Source organism: Halyomorpha halys, unplaced genomic scaffold, assembly GCF_000696795.3.
Source record: "Halyomorpha halys isolate HHAL.00 unplaced genomic scaffold, Hhal_1.1 Scaffold479.1, whole genome shotgun sequence".
NCBI lineage: Eukaryota > Metazoa > Arthropoda > Insecta > Hemiptera > Pentatomidae > Halyomorpha > Halyomorpha halys.
Window position 1 is genome coordinate 116,081 of NW_027109057.1, and position 15,923 is coordinate 132,003.

A 15,923-nucleotide genomic window follows, 5' to 3' on the forward strand; every position below is an offset into this window, starting at 1 on the left:
TAATATAGAATTTGACAAAAATCTTTTTCAATCATTATATACAAATATATATTTTAGATAACAAAAATAAAATATAAAAATAAAAGTTAATGAGATTCAATAACATAGTTAATCAGTAATGAATAATTACTGGCGATTGTGATAATAGAAAACTCTCTTAATTTCAGTAGTTCTTGTTATATTTAATTATTACTTGAAAGATCTATTTTCTATAATACAAGTAAAAAATAAAACCATATTTGAATAATTATGATAAAGAAAAACAACTAATCTTAAACCTTATTAAATTAATTTTTTTTAAAATAAATAAATAGTTTAAAATGCATCAATTTCACGGGTATCTATGGACACTTTTCTATAAATCACCTATACATGGAATGTTTATGTATAATAATGAATGGTATCAAAAGAGTAGCAGTAACTGTACATAAAGAAAAAAAAACATCCTCTTCAGCCTCATATATTTTATATTTTCTCTTTCAATTTAAATAAATAAAGCTTTTAGCCAAACTATAAGATACTCTAATGTGATAAAAATAATAAGGCAATGCTGAAATAGCAAGTGGAAGATAATAATTTGGTAAAACAATGTTTGTTAACTAGCTGATATAAAAATTAAAGAAATGGCAGTTTTTATTTTTAATTCATTACGCTTAAGAGGATTGCAATAAATATTTTATATAAAAATGAAAGATGCTAAAAGGTACAGAAAAAAACACTTGATTAAATTTGAAAAAGCAAGTGAGGTATAAACTTAAAAAACTATAACTATGTTTACCTGATAATATTTTCTCTAAACTTTAAACAACTTATGAAATAAGTTGAACAGTGCCAGTAAGACTATTCTTTGATAACCTAGCTGAAAACATGTTTATCATATGTTACAGACTTTTTTCTTTTCTTATAAAGTAATATTACTTTAACAGCAAAACAAAATAATAAAATAAGTACATTTAAGTTTAATTTAAGTATAGAAATATAGGGATACTATACACTCACAATCAGAAAATTTCTTGACGCATAAAGTTGTTGTAAATGATATTTAAAAAAATAATAATCAAACATAGCACTTACTACTCACCAAGGAAACTGAAATGATCCATACTCTGATCAGAATCATCAGTATCCGATTGATATTGCTTGGAAGAGACTAAATCCATATCGCTGGCTGACTGAGTATTGCAGCAGGGCGATGGAGCTCTACCATCCTCTTCATCTTCAGCATGGGGTGTTGGCTCAGCTTTAGGTGGAGGGTGGATTGGTGTTGGTAAGGGTGGCTCTACTTCCTCCACTTTGGCAGCCAGTTCCAAGGCATGGAGGAACCCAGCACCGTGGTCACACTGGCAAGCGGATCCCACAAGCACTAGCACAGGATCCAGGTCTCGTGGAAACAGGTACCTATGGAAGAAATTAACTTAATATTTTAATTAATATCACTCAGGGAGTTCAAATAAATTGATCTCCTCATTAGAAAGAAAGGATGTAGAGGCCCTTTAAGAGTGTATAAGAACACACCAATGGAAATCAGACCCAAAGGAAAAAATATAATGAAACCTCTGGAGGAATAATTTTTTTATAGATCTGAGTTAGGCCAGGATGATCACATCACATGCTGCATTTAGGATCGCCTAGGGCAAAATGATTTGGCAAGAACTGCAACATTTGTCTGCAGTGACAACAGAAGGAGATACACAACAATAGAAATTCTTAGTTTCGAGAAGATTGAGCTCAGAGAATAAATTATTTATAGCAGCTAACATCAATCAGTATTCTAAATTAAAATAAATACAAATTAATTTCTAATTATCAGAATACAGTACCTCCTCAGAGCGGCAGCTTCCGCAGGTAGAGTATCATAATTTGTTCCAGGCATGGCAACTGAAAAAAATTTGCACCTTGTGTCCGTGGAAATCAGCCTATGTGCTAACTGGTTCTGCGCTATTTGTTCTCTATGCTGGTATCTTGAATATCTCCTTGCCTCTATCTGCTCACCAGGTGTGGTATTTGGAGAAGCAAAAATTGCTACATAATCTGCCTGATTGAAAGCTTCTATATACCATCTTAATGGATCCTAGGACAAGATAGAAACACTTTATTTTCAATAAAATGCAGGCTAAATATAATAGATTGCTATAAAGAGAGCATACTACACATCTTATTCAGACTATACATTTGAACATAATGTTAGAGTACATTTAAAAAAAAAATGTGTTAATAGTTGACCGTAGATAAATAAGAGAAGGTGATCGGGGTAATGTCAGTAATGTTACACAAATAAACAAAACATATTTATTTGTGCAGATGTTTCAACCTGAATTTCAGATTGGAAAAAAAGAAATTTATGTTTCTCTGAGTTATGGATGTTATCTTGTTTTTAGTCTATTCAGCCCTGAAGAAGGCCTGGAAATCAGGTTAAAACATTGGCACAAATAAATGTTTTCTTTATATTTTTGCTGACAGCATACCCGACCATTATCCTCATTAAAAAAAAATTAAGTAAAAAATTAATTGAAATGTAGTAAAAAAATAAATATCACCATTTCAAAAACAACAGCATGGACTACAGCTCAGAAGTTTTGCTATTTAGATAATTCATTTTTTCAATCATAATGTTACTGTTAAGTAATAGTGTGTGAGTAAGAAATAAAAATTGCAATATTAAATGATAGTTAAAAAAAATTCTATGATTTTAAAGATATTTTGTTATCCATCATAAGGTGTTTATTTTATTAGGTTCTATCCAGTCATATTAATGCTTATTAGATAGTCATATCTTATAATAATGCAACTACTTTCTTAAACCTAAATAAATAAATGTAAATAAAAAATTGTGGAAATCAACAATATTCATCACCCTCAGAGAATGACGGTCCTATATCACTTTTTAAATATTTCCTTAAAACAGGAAGAGGAAGCTTTAAGATAGTTAAATCGAGCATTATTTAAAAAGCGCCTGAAATTAAAAAACGGCATGAATCTTTAACTTTATTGAGACTGGTTAATTTTGTTTAAATAAATAATTCCATTTTTGTCTCAACCTGCATAAAATGTGTTAAGACAAAAATGGATAAAAATTGAATTGTTTATTTAAACACTTTAACATGTTAAACTAAAGACCATGAATACCCCTTTATAAAATCAAACTATCTAATAACCACTAACCCTCCAGGACCTGTTGTCACCTACAGGTAACCCAATTTTTAGAGTGTAAAAAAAATAAGTGGATATCTTTAGCTACTCCTGTGCACCTAAATGTCTTCATTTCTACTATTGTTTTATCATAAAATAAATAAGAATTGGTCTGTTGCCAAAATCTTATTTGTTATAATCATTTTATTGAAGGCGTTCTGAGATTTCAGTATCTCACATGAATTATACTTTGTTTTAATCTAATTATGGATCAAAACAGGTAAGTAAAAACTCTAAAATCACATTTTATTTCAATTGAATACGCATTGTCACTAAATATGTTTTAAAAAAAGTTGATCTACATTTAATACTGAGTGTCAGTGCTTTATTACTTATGGTCGCCTACGGGTTAAACTCATACTGAATCAAAACCAACAAATTTTTTTAAGTGAAATTAATATTTTTGTGTAATATAACTCAGCATAATCAATTTAGAAACAAAAAGAAGATAGACAAATATTTAAAAGGGATTTTATAGGTATTAAAGGGTTAATATGACTGGGGAGTAATAAATAAGAGCAAATAAACACTATAAGATAAACGTCTTAAAAACATTTAATAGTGGGAATATTATGGTGGATTTACAACAGCGTTGCATTATAAAATATAACTATCTAATCATTTTTGCGTTTATAAAATCATGTTTATGTGGTCAATAAGGTTTACACATTCTAAAAAGGATTAGTTAAGGTGCTTTTATGCATCATTTTCAACCGAGATTCCTTATCTTTAAGTGGTATTTTGCTTGCTCAAAATAGAAAAGAAAAATTAACTTTTGTCATTTTATGATTTTTTATTTTGGAAAAGGAAAATCCGCTGCACAGAAGGTTAACAAAATTTGTAGTGTGTATGGTGATGACGCCTTAAGAAAAAGCACCTTCTGTGTGTGGTTTGCTCGGTTTAGAACCAGAAATTTTGACTTGGAAGACGCAAAGCGCTCAGGTCGTCCTTAAACTGTTGATGATGACCAAATTCAAACATTGGTCACAGACAATCCTCACTCTACGACACGGGATATCGCAGAAATGCTTAACATATCTCATGTAAATGTCTCATAATCGCAAAGACATAGAGTTCCATCACGATAACGCCTGTCCTCACGTGTCTTTGCAGACCCGGCAGAAATTATTGTTTGGCTGGGATGTGACCCCACACCGACCCTATTCACCAGACCTTGCCCAACAGATTTTCACTTATTTTCGGGCCTTCAAAACTCTCTTAACGGAAAACACTTTAATTCGCTCGAGGACTGCAAAACGCACATAGAGGAGTTCATCGTGCAAAATCTGAGAAGTTCTGGGAGAACGGAATTAAAAAATTACCTGCCAGATGGCAACATGTAATAGATCAAAATGGGTCATACATAATTGATTAAAAATATTTACAAGAATCTGAAGTTTTTATTGAAATCACCAGTAAAAAATGCCACAAACTTATTTTACAACCCAATAAATAAATGGTGTACTATTCCTCTATTTCTTAACACAAACACACATTTTCATTCAATGGTCACATTGTATTTAATAATAACAAAGATGTTTTGAGACTTGAGCTCTCTAAAAATACTATGTACCTTATGGATGGATTCAGGTATTCCCAATTCATCAATCAATGCATTGACCCCGCAAACTCTCAAGTATTTAGCTATTTCTATCATAGCTTTAACATGCTGCACTGATGCAGAACTGTACATAAGAAGAAGTTTCGGTGGTCCTGGTGGCGTTGCTGCAAAATAAATATTTTTTTTTAACATTACAAAAAAAAGAATGTTAATCAGATGACCCAGAAGGCAGAAAAATAAAATATGAGCTAACATGAAGATAAATAAAGTAAAATCCCACTGATTAAATCCGAAATTGTATCGACTATTGACAAATTCAGATAACTAAAATAGGAACACTGAAAGGCTATTTCATTATATATAATTCAATATATATATATTGAAGATAGGTATTTTATTAATTTCAAACTATGCTTCCAATTATTAATTAACAATGGAAAATTTATTAATCATTATTTTCATAATTAGTTTACTAATTATAATAATGGTTCGTAATTTCAGGTTTTAACTACATAGCTAGAATTTTCCTACTAATTATATAATGAATTCAGTGCCATTAAGATGATTTATTATAGAAACTTTCAACTCCAAAGTTAAAGTTACATCTTTTCTTACCAAACCTCTTTTTACCAAGGAACCAAGTTTTAAGTGTATTTAAAAAAAACAACAAAAAATTAAAAAGTAATGTGAAATAAATTTACAAAAACTGAAAACATAAGTTACTATAAAGTAATATTTGTAAAAAAAAAAAGAAATTAAGTTGTTTTTTTTTTATACTTTAAACTCTTGTCCAACAGTAAATTATTATATATGTTATATAGTAAATATATATATTTTACTATTACAGTAACTTTAAAATTTTATGGTGAATATTAGTTAGTGAAAATATTAATTGATTAAAAAAAACTAAGAATTGTGTTTTTTATATTTTATTTTAACTCATATGAGAATATATAAAATTATATTCACCCTTGAATCAATAATGAAAAATAAAAAGTAAATTAATATGATTATTTTTTATTTGTTTTTAAAAGCATTTATAACAATAAGCAGAACTTTTTGTTTAAAGTAATAGATACGTTGTTAGTGTAAGAACTGAATAATGGTGTTGTAAAATTAATTTCAATTTTTAAAAAATGGCTACTATCGTTGCTTTGTTTTTTTTTTAAATTTATCACGGTAACAAAGAATTAATAACAAATATGTTGAAGTTTAAAGCATAGTACTTTAACCCCTAAAACATCCAAAATATAAATACAGTGGACTCTCACTAACCCAAAAACTAATTAAAACCAAAGAGGTTCAAATAAGTGAAAAATTCACAAAACCGAAAAGGAAAAAAAAAGTTACTTTATAAATTACAAATAAATTTAAAAACAAAAATTATAAATATATTAATTTAAAAATATTTTTACAATAATCAATCATTGTTCAGAAATTAATTTTTTAACTATTATCTTATGAGATAGTCTGATTTTTTTTTGTATGTTGTTTATTAAAAAATATTATAAAAATCTTCAATTTTATTTTTACTTTTATGAAGTGGTGGTAAAGATTCTGGAATGGTCCAAATTAATGTGAGTCCACAGTATTATAAATGGATGGCTTTACCAACACAAAATAATGGAGCAGAACATTTCCTATAAAAAGTTTCCTTTATTTATTTCGAACAAAAGAAACCTTATTACTTATTGGAAGATTATTGATTGACCGTGTGTAAAGATGAAAGGAATATGGTCCGGGTGCGGTAAAAAAAAACAACTCAAATAGTAGAAATATACTATTTTAATGAGCCAACATTTCCCCCCACGTTGCAGGGCTTCTTCAGGGCTAAAAAAAGATACAAACACATAGTTACATAAGGAAAACAAAATATAAGTGTAAAATAACAGGGGTATAAAATGTTTTTTACATGTTATTTTACACTTATGTTTTTGTTTTCCTTATGTAACTATGTGTTTGTATCTTTTTTTAGCCCTGAAGAAGCCCTGCAACGTGGGGCGAAACGTTGGCTCATTAAAATAGTATATTTCTACTATTTGAGTTGTTTTTTTTTACCGCACCCGGACCATATTCCTTTCATTATTACTTATTATTTCCTTATGGACACTGTTTCACTGCCTATTAGATGTTATAAATAGGAAATATTAAGAACATAATAGAAGTATTGAAGCTTCCATTTCTTGAATAAAAAAAAATTAATATCCCTTGGCCACAGACAAAATACCTATGTTTGAAAATTTCCAAAATTGTCAAGAATTCATTCAAAGTATATCAATACAAACTGCTTTGTTTCAAATCAAAGGCTGAATAAACTTGAGAAATTACATTGACTTTCAAACTGAGTCATCCCTTAACTTAAAATTAAAATAATGAAGCATTAGGAAAATACTGGTAATTACAAAACACAATCTTTTACGACTTCTAAAAACATACTACACCATTTTTTTCTAAAAAACTATAAAGAAAATAACAATGAGTGAACCTCTTCTGAATTAATTTTAATGACACACAAAAACACCACAGAGTTGAGCAATCCCAAAAGCAATTAGAAGCAAAAAGCATCAAATTTGTCTTAATTTGAACAATTAACCATTAAAACAAAATCGTAGAACTTGCAGAACACAAAACAGTTATATACATTGAACACATAATCCTGAAACCAGTACAGGACACACCACCAAAATCTCACCTTACCTGGGGGTATAAGGGGATCCGTAAAACCATCTCCAGGCAATCGTTCGTCAGGTTCTGTCCATATTCAGAGAATTTTCATCCATTAACAATCATATTAACATAATAATACTTATAAACAGTAATTAATGGGAGAGAGTATCTCTTATAGCTATAGTCAATTGGTAAATATAGATCTGCGTTTCAGGAGTACAAATAATTTAGAATAAAGGCTATATTAGTAAAATTTATTATACATTAGGCAGAGAGTGCCCAACGATAGCGTCATGTTCAAGGGAAATTATTGAAGTTTAAGGGACTGAGATAATACTTGCGCAGATGGAAGGAAGGACCAATCCTTATTAGGTATGGCTATGAACATAGGCCATTACTATTTTTTTTAAAAAATGTGAATGTCCCAAAAATAAGATTAGAAATCTCCCTTTAAATGTAAAAACTGACTTTAGGCACATTCTACTACTGATATATATTTGTTTTAATGCATTGGAAATCTTCACTCTAAAGTTACATTGCTGTAAATAATGCAATAAGTATACTAATATCTATTGACTTTTTACTAAATAACATTAAACCACATCATTCTTTTCCTCCAATATTTAATGAACAGTAATGCTTTTTCAAATTATGGTTTATCATTATACACTTTGCTATCTTTCAAATCTGCTCCACACTAATATTATGACACCTTTATCAAGATAATCACCTTTGACTTTTGTTATCCATGGCCGGATACAAAACCATAGTAAGTACAGTGGTCATGTATGGGTGTGAAACATGGCCCTTACAATAAAAAATTAATGAATGCCCAACTCCTGGGAGAGAAAAGTGTTAGAAGAATATGGGGTAGAGTAGCAGAGAATGGGATTTGGAGAAGGAATGAGGAGCTGATGGAACTCAACATTGTGGCATTAGTGAAAAGAGCTAATAAGATGGATAGAACATGTGGAGAAAATGCCTGATCAAAGAATAACCAAGAAGATGCTCTACATAAAACTGGATAGCAACCAAAGAAGAGGATTTTTTGCAGTAGAAAATAAGTTTTATTATTTGATTTGTAAAAATTATTGTAAATAAAACAGTAGATGGTGACACTGCTTCTCTAGCATAGATGGGAGGCTTCCCTTTGTTTGAGTCGACTTTTAGAGTCGTTTATGAAACACATTCTTTGTCTTTTTTTATAAAACCCTCCTTAAATTCCGCAACAGTTTCGGTAGCAGACCATGGTTTATTGCGTAAAAGGGTTAAGTGATAAGAGTTATTTACGTATATTAACAGATACAATGGATCGTTAGGACAAGGTATATAGGAAGCATGTGCTAAAAGACGCAACAGCATCGGATAAGTGTCGATTATGCTCGGTAGCACTGGAATCAATCCAACATATCACAGGTAGAGTTTTGGCTGGTACTGAATATTTACAAAGGCACAACAATGTGGCCAAAATTTTGCATTAGGAACTGGCGATAAAGTACAACTTAATTGAAAATAAGAGCCCATACTACAAGTACCACCCAAATAGACTCCTCCAAAAAGGTCCTCTCAAGCTCTATTGGGATGAATCAATAATTACGGACCATACAGTACGCCATAATAAACCAGATATCCACCTTATTGATCTAAGAAAAAAGAAAGCGGAACTTATTGATTTCGGAATCCCAAACGATAATAATATAAGCTCTACTGTGGGAGAAAAACTAAGGAAATTCCAGGAATTGGCGATTGAATTGAAGGAACTGTATCATTTGGAGAGAGTTACCACAACTTCAATCATAATATCCACCAATAGCCTCGTACCAAAATCGACAGTGGTAGGCGTGAATGCTTTGGGAGTGCCTGTTGATGTACTAAGAGAGGCTCAACAGTCGGTTCTCTTAGATACAGCACGTATAGTGTGAAAGGTTTTCAGTATTTGAAAAGATAAAATAAATGAATAAACAAAATATGTAGGTGGTTGGACTTCTAGGTCCCCCACCTCATATATTCAACCTGCAATAGCGAGAAAAACCGAATAATAATAATAATAATAATGGGCTGATCAGAAAATTATTTATATATTTTTTTTACATACTTCTAATTTTTATTCATTGTCCTTCCTAGATTCAACACACAACCAGCCGAGTGAAGGGCTTTCTTTCGTGTAGCTAAGAAATATTCCAAAACCTTTATGATTTCTATCAAGGTGTAATCTAATTTTATAATTTGCCGTGTTTTTAAACCTTTCCTGATGCTATTTCATAGCTCAAGTTATTTTATAAGCTTTCTTTTTTAACTATTGTGACAGCTTACTTCCAATACACAAAAATCTTGTTAATAAGCACAAATTGTGATATACTTCTCAAAGCGAAGGGTCAACAGAAAAGAATAACTCTGTTAATTTATCTATTAACTGTACTCTTAACAATTGGTCCTTCCTATAGGAAATAAAGTTAGAGTAATTCAAAATAATTATATTCCAAGAATTTCTAATCTATTTGAACATAAAAATCAATTTCGTCGTATACAAATCAAATGTCAAATGTTACTTTCAGATCACTAATAGTTTTGGAGAAATATTTGATTAATAAAAGGTTCCAATACACTTCAATAGTAAGACATAATTGACTACTTATATTATCATTCTTTGCAAATACTAGTAACTAACTTTGACTTACTTGGTTCTTTTGTAGTTTCACAGTTTTTCTTCCAAATGAAGTATCCCATTAGGATAATTGGTACAAGAATCACTACCATAACTACTCCAGTCAGAAATTTAGGCTCAACCATTTCTACTATAACATAGAATCACACAAAAACGACCAATTAGCAATTACAACCATCAAAATAAACTTATTATTAAAGTTATAAATTATTTTAGATAATAATTGTCCATAAAAAAAGACTAATCCAATAAATATATAAATGTAGAAGGTTTAAACGCAACTTTTAACCAAATAATAAATTCTTGATACGCTTTAAATATTATTTATATGTACTTAGTTTTATTGAATTTTGAAATTAGAAATAACATGAAGTGGCAATGGCCGAGTAGATTAATGAATGGACTATATATATTCAAAACCTAGTGGAACAAGTTTTTTACTCTTGGATGTATGCTTCCAAATTTTATCACAATTGATAAGCTAACCAGAACATCTCACATTGCAAACATATAAATCTGAAAAAAAAATTAATTTAATGATTTTTTTATGGAAATTTTAGATGGGAAAAAGTTTAATTATTAGAATCAGGAAACTATCACAATTAAAGTTTTAAAAAAATTAAGTATCATAAATATTAATAAGATCGATCAGAATGTCAATTCAGGTGAGCTTTATTGTTATTTTTCTTTATGTTACTCATGTAATTTTATTATAGATTGTTTTCAGATATTAAAAGAAATTTCCTAACCAAAGACACAATCCCTCCAAACATTTAAACGCAGTATAATTTCAATTTGACTATCAAAAGGATTAAAATAAGTGTAAGAATGTACATTGATGTATAATATGATTGGCTTCTCAGTTTTTCTGTATAGTGATCTAGTAATTTTTTTATGTCAAGATCTAAAACTAGAACTTTAATATTTTAGATATTGCCTTACACTGTGTTTCTTATTTATTTACACACAAAAATATATTATGTTTTTAATTAATAAATTTATTACCTGTTTTATGGTTTATGAAAAAAATAAAGCAAATATTAATTTTGTTAGATTTTTAATTACTTCTCCTATTTTTTTTTTTTTTGTAGATTTATTTTGAAAATTTTGTAGATATATTAGTATATTCTAGCTGTCTTATTATATGTTTAAAAATCTTTAGATGTATATTTTAATTTTTATACAGCATAAAAATTAGGGCCTTGATTATAACTGTAGACACAATGGTAAGTTTTGTTATTTTTATTATTTTTACATTGCATAGATGTGTGAAAAATTATTGCAATGCTGAATTCATAGTACATATGTAATGTTTAACTAAACATATAATAAAAATAAATAATCTACTTATTAAATAAACATGTGAGTATATGTATATTATATATATATATATATATATATATATATATATATATATATATACATCTCACATTGCATTCTGATTACAATAGTTTCACAGTAAACAAAGAAAGTACTGTTGCTGATTAGATTTCTAGTTAGTTTTTTAATTTAAAAGTACTTCCAAGATCCCTTTGAAACAAGATGATTGTTTTGAATTTATTATTTTATAAAGAAAATTAATTAATTAATGTATTTTTAGCAAACTTTTAAGAGGTACTTTAGTTTACTAAACACTAAATATGATTGGATTAATTATTTTTATTAAAAAGTAACTAATAAAAGATTATAAATAAGTGTGAGAGTATTTGTAAATTTTTTATTTATTTTAAACAAATATGCCATTACTTCAAACTAAACCCTTTGCTGCAAAATTCACATTCTCCACATTAGCATATTTTTGTAGTTAACATGAAAACCATCAAATTCCTATAAAATAAGGTTTTTAAATTTCAATTTTTTCTTTAAAATGTAATGTTGTGTGACTAAATTAGAAAAAAGAAAAATGTAAATTTAAAAATCTTGTTTTATTTAAATTAAAGATTCTTCATGATTAATATAAAATTTGCTAAAGTGGAGAATATGATTTTTGAAGTTAAGGTAATATAACATCTGAAAATAAATTTACTTAGACACTATGATCAAATATGTTCATGAAAATAATAAATTATACACAGTTATAAATTATAACCAGAGATACAAGTTTGCATTCTTTATTTCTTATTGTTCTAAATATATTAGAAATTTTAAGCATGACAGGCAGTTTTAAAATTTTCAATTTAATGCACTAATCATAAGTTAACGGAAATGAAAAATTTAAAAAAAAATTAATAAATTGATTATGCCGTATTAAAGGGACAAATAATAGTTTACTTACTAAGAAATAATTCAACAATAGATAATAAATTAAGGAACAGTAGCAAACCTATTAAAATAGAGGGCGTTTTAGAAGTAACGCAACGATTGGATGTGCAGTTGTCGTGGATAGGAGTCGCAGTAAACATATACTTTCCAAACCGAGAACCAGTTTCAAAAGGATACGTTAACTCCACTTGACCAGGTTCTGGGTAAAGATCTTTTTCAGTCTTTATGATCCACGGCTTTTCTTTCAATGTCTTCAAAACTTGCACTTTATAACCTCTTATACCTAGGTGCTTAGGAGCAACCTGAAGCCTCAGGACAAGCCTCTCAGGCATAGCAGTTACATCCACGACCATGAAGATGGTCCAATTTTCCAAAGCAGTTTTGTAATTATCTGAAAATATAAATTTAACATAAAAATTAATTTTTGAAAATAAAATAAATTAAATAAATTCATAACACACAATTATTGGTCGATTTGGTTACACTATATCTTTTGATTTTGATGGTATGAACTTTAAGTACTCTCATCGCAAAATTTAAGAGAAAACATGAAGGCTATGTTAAAATAGCATGTTATCACTCAGTAGTACAGAATGAGTAATACATCAGTAAATATAAAAAATTGATTATTGACTTAAATCATGTCTTTTTTTTTTAACTAAGCGGCAGTCTCTTTAATCTGAGAACAAGAATAAAACATATTTCACAATAATTATTGATTCAAATATGTTACAACCAACCTGCTGTGATTATAGCTCATAATCTAGTCTTTAAAACTGATGCTATGCTTGCAGATAAATATTATCAGGAAAATATTTATTTATCTAGTATTTTTTTCTTTTTTTTTATTAAGACTTAAGACTATATAGGTTTGTAATCGATACCAACTAAAATAGAAAATCTAATAAATAGAAAAATAGTGCTAGGCAAAACTACAAAGGCAATTAAATACTTACATTTGCATTATAAATAACACTAAAAAAAGGTAGCATTTGTGAAAATATTAATACAAGAAAATCAGATTAAACAATGAGAGGAGTGATAAATATGTTTATAAAATTACTTTATATGTACAGAACTATAAACTAAATACATGCTTAGATTCTAGGAAGTTCATAAGAAGTTCTGGGAAAAAAAACACAACAAAAAAAAAATAATGCAACATACCAATCTGTTCACCATTAGGAACAAGAAAGAGATATTTATAAGTGAAAGACTCTCCAGAAGGTGTAAAAGCTTGATATTCAAAGTGGTAAGCCTTTTGCTCTATTTCAGTACTCCACAGGCAGTCAAAGTATAAAGTGAATGAAGAAGAAATTTCTGGAATCACTTGAAACTCACGGCATAGAGAGGGGTTTTTCACCTGGTTTTCGATGAATCTCATGTAGATCTCTGAAAGTAGAATGAATAAATCCTCATTTTTAATAGCTAGGGTACAAGAGCAGATCGAGTTTCAACACTAACTCTTCCACTTGATATTGTAGAACGTAACGTTGAAGGCTGGCCCTAATTTGACATTCTCATTCACATGTAAATACGTCTGAAGCATCATCTTGCCATATTCTTCCTTTTCATCAATCTTCCCTTCAAGGATATTGGTGCTTTCACAAACTATAAGGGATATGATAAGGCAATCAATTATTAATATCAACCAATTTCTATGGATATTATACTTCATATCTATTTTACTATTAATTCACAATCAAATTACCTGGAGATAGTTTTTGGTGGAATATCATAGTGCAAGTTTCATTGGTCACATTCAAATCTTCGTTCCTCAACTAAACATTGATACTAAGTTATTTATCGGGTAAATATTGAGGCAAATTCAAATTAATAGAATAGTTTTATTATATTACCTGATGACTACATGACTGGGAGTAGTTTACACATAATCCACTGTTTGGTATTTGACTTTTGTATGTTGTAGGCATCATACACATCACATTATTTTGATTAAAAACTTCCACAATTAAAATAAAACACCAAGTATAAAAATATATTTTGAATAGAAACTCTGGGAAGCATTTATTTAAAGTATTAATTAGAAGCATCATGTAAACATAATGAAACAATAAAGTAATTTTTCCCTTTAAGGGTTAAATTTAAAGAAGACATGGGCAGAAAAACCTCTTGAAAGGAGCCTCAAAGGGCAAAAGAATTATGAACATGGAGTGTGAGCCGATCTAAACTCACTATCAACCGAGTAACCAACACCACCTCACGCTCGAGCACATTTTCACAAACTACAGCTGATAATAATTCCCCACGGTATATACTGGAGAGAGAAAGTGCTGCCAACCTCAGTCCTCCTTTGGCAAGATATTCCCTATCTAAGAGGAAAGTATGGACTTAAATCGTCTTAGGGTCGGGAAAATTGTATTTCTTAAAATGAATAACAACATTTCAATAAGCAATACATCTAAAATAGGATATAAGTAACAAACAAACATTATCGCTAGACTGTTTTATAACAGTTTCCTTATTTTCCTTGTTGGCTTTTTTATTTATTTATCTTTCTCAGAAATTATGCTGGTTCAATCTACTTAATTTCAGGAAGGAATCAGTTCATCGAGGCAAGATTGAGTGAGTAAAGGTCGCAACCACTTCCTTATGGAATAGTTTAGTGGAGCCACCTTGCAGTCAAATTTTTAATTATGGTTTTTGAATAGGAGAATAAAAAAGGTTTCTTCAAGTATAGTATGCACTATATAGGAAGGCAACTTAGTTCTATTCCTATATAGTTGATATAGTAACGTTGATTAGCGGAAGTCGAGCTCACAACACATTTCATTTTCTTCATGGTCTTTTAATTTTTTTAATAATTTATAACAATATTCTGTGATCAGATTTAATTTAAGATTACATTTAATGTTTTCATATTTCATAGGAACTTTTGAAGTGAATATCAACGATATCAAACATGAAATTCGGATTTAGCACTACAAAAACCCATAGAATCCCAAAATATATATGACAAATATATATGAGGAAAAATATATATGACTAACTCCATACCATATAAGAGTAAACAAAATTTTATTGTTCGAAAATTCTATGAAAAATACTGATATATATTTTTTCAAACTTAATATACATTTGTCCTTGAATTAATAGTTAGTAGAGCAAAATAAAAAAAAAATCATATCATAACAGGCTTTTCATTTTTAAAAATAATAGATACTGAAGGACAATGAAAATTAAAAGCAATCAAACAATAAATAAAAGTATCCAGATATTGAGATTTACTGAAGCAAAGCACTAATCTCCAATTTCTGGTGCAAAGTTATCCGAATTCACATTTTTGGAAATGACTTCTAAGAAAGAGATTACTCATTAAAATTTATATGTGCTTCTTAATCATAAATAGAATTTGAAAAAAATAGAGATCACACTTATCTTTATACTTTGAGAGGAAGCAATTCAGCAATAAAAGTCTGAGACATGCTGTGGGACAGAGAAAGAAAATACCAGATAACCTTTAAATATTTTTTGACCCAATATTCGGATTTTATCATATACTTTTTCCTCTTTCTTTCCAGCTCTTCCTCACTTTTTACTACCATTTATACCACACTT

General features: G+C 29.0%; 1 protein-coding gene across 9 annotated transcripts in view; it reads right to left on the reverse strand.

Moving 5' to 3' along the window:
- Nucleotides 1-14,662, reverse strand: part of LOC106683381 (uncharacterized) — a 30,428-nt gene extending 15,766 nt beyond the window's left edge. The window contains exons 1-11 of one of the 9 annotated variants that reach the window (XM_024361780.2): nt 14,204-14,652; nt 14,056-14,125; nt 13,809-13,955; nt 13,512-13,736; nt 12,406-12,735; nt 10,096-10,212; nt 7,448-7,501; nt 4,763-4,914; nt 1,821-2,071; nt 1,082-1,398; nt 27-859 (exon numbers count right to left, since the gene is read on the reverse strand). In XM_024361780.2, coding sequence (XP_024217548.2) covers nt 810-859; nt 1,082-1,398; nt 1,821-2,071; nt 4,763-4,914; nt 7,448-7,501; nt 10,096-10,212; nt 12,406-12,735; nt 13,512-13,736; nt 13,809-13,955; nt 14,056-14,125; nt 14,204-14,401 — 1,911 coding nt within the window. In that variant the 5' untranslated portion in view covers nt 14,402-14,652 and the 3' untranslated portion in view covers nt 27-809. Of the gene's footprint in view, nt 1-24; nt 1,399-1,820; nt 2,072-4,762; nt 4,915-7,447; nt 7,502-10,095; nt 10,213-12,405; nt 12,736-13,511; nt 13,737-13,808; nt 13,956-14,055; nt 14,126-14,203 lie in introns of those variants that run through there. The other 8 variants (XM_014424810.2, XM_014424807.3, XM_014424806.3 and 5 more) reach the window with 8 other exon arrangements.
- Between the last annotated feature and the right edge of the window lie 1,261 nt (nt 14,663-15,923).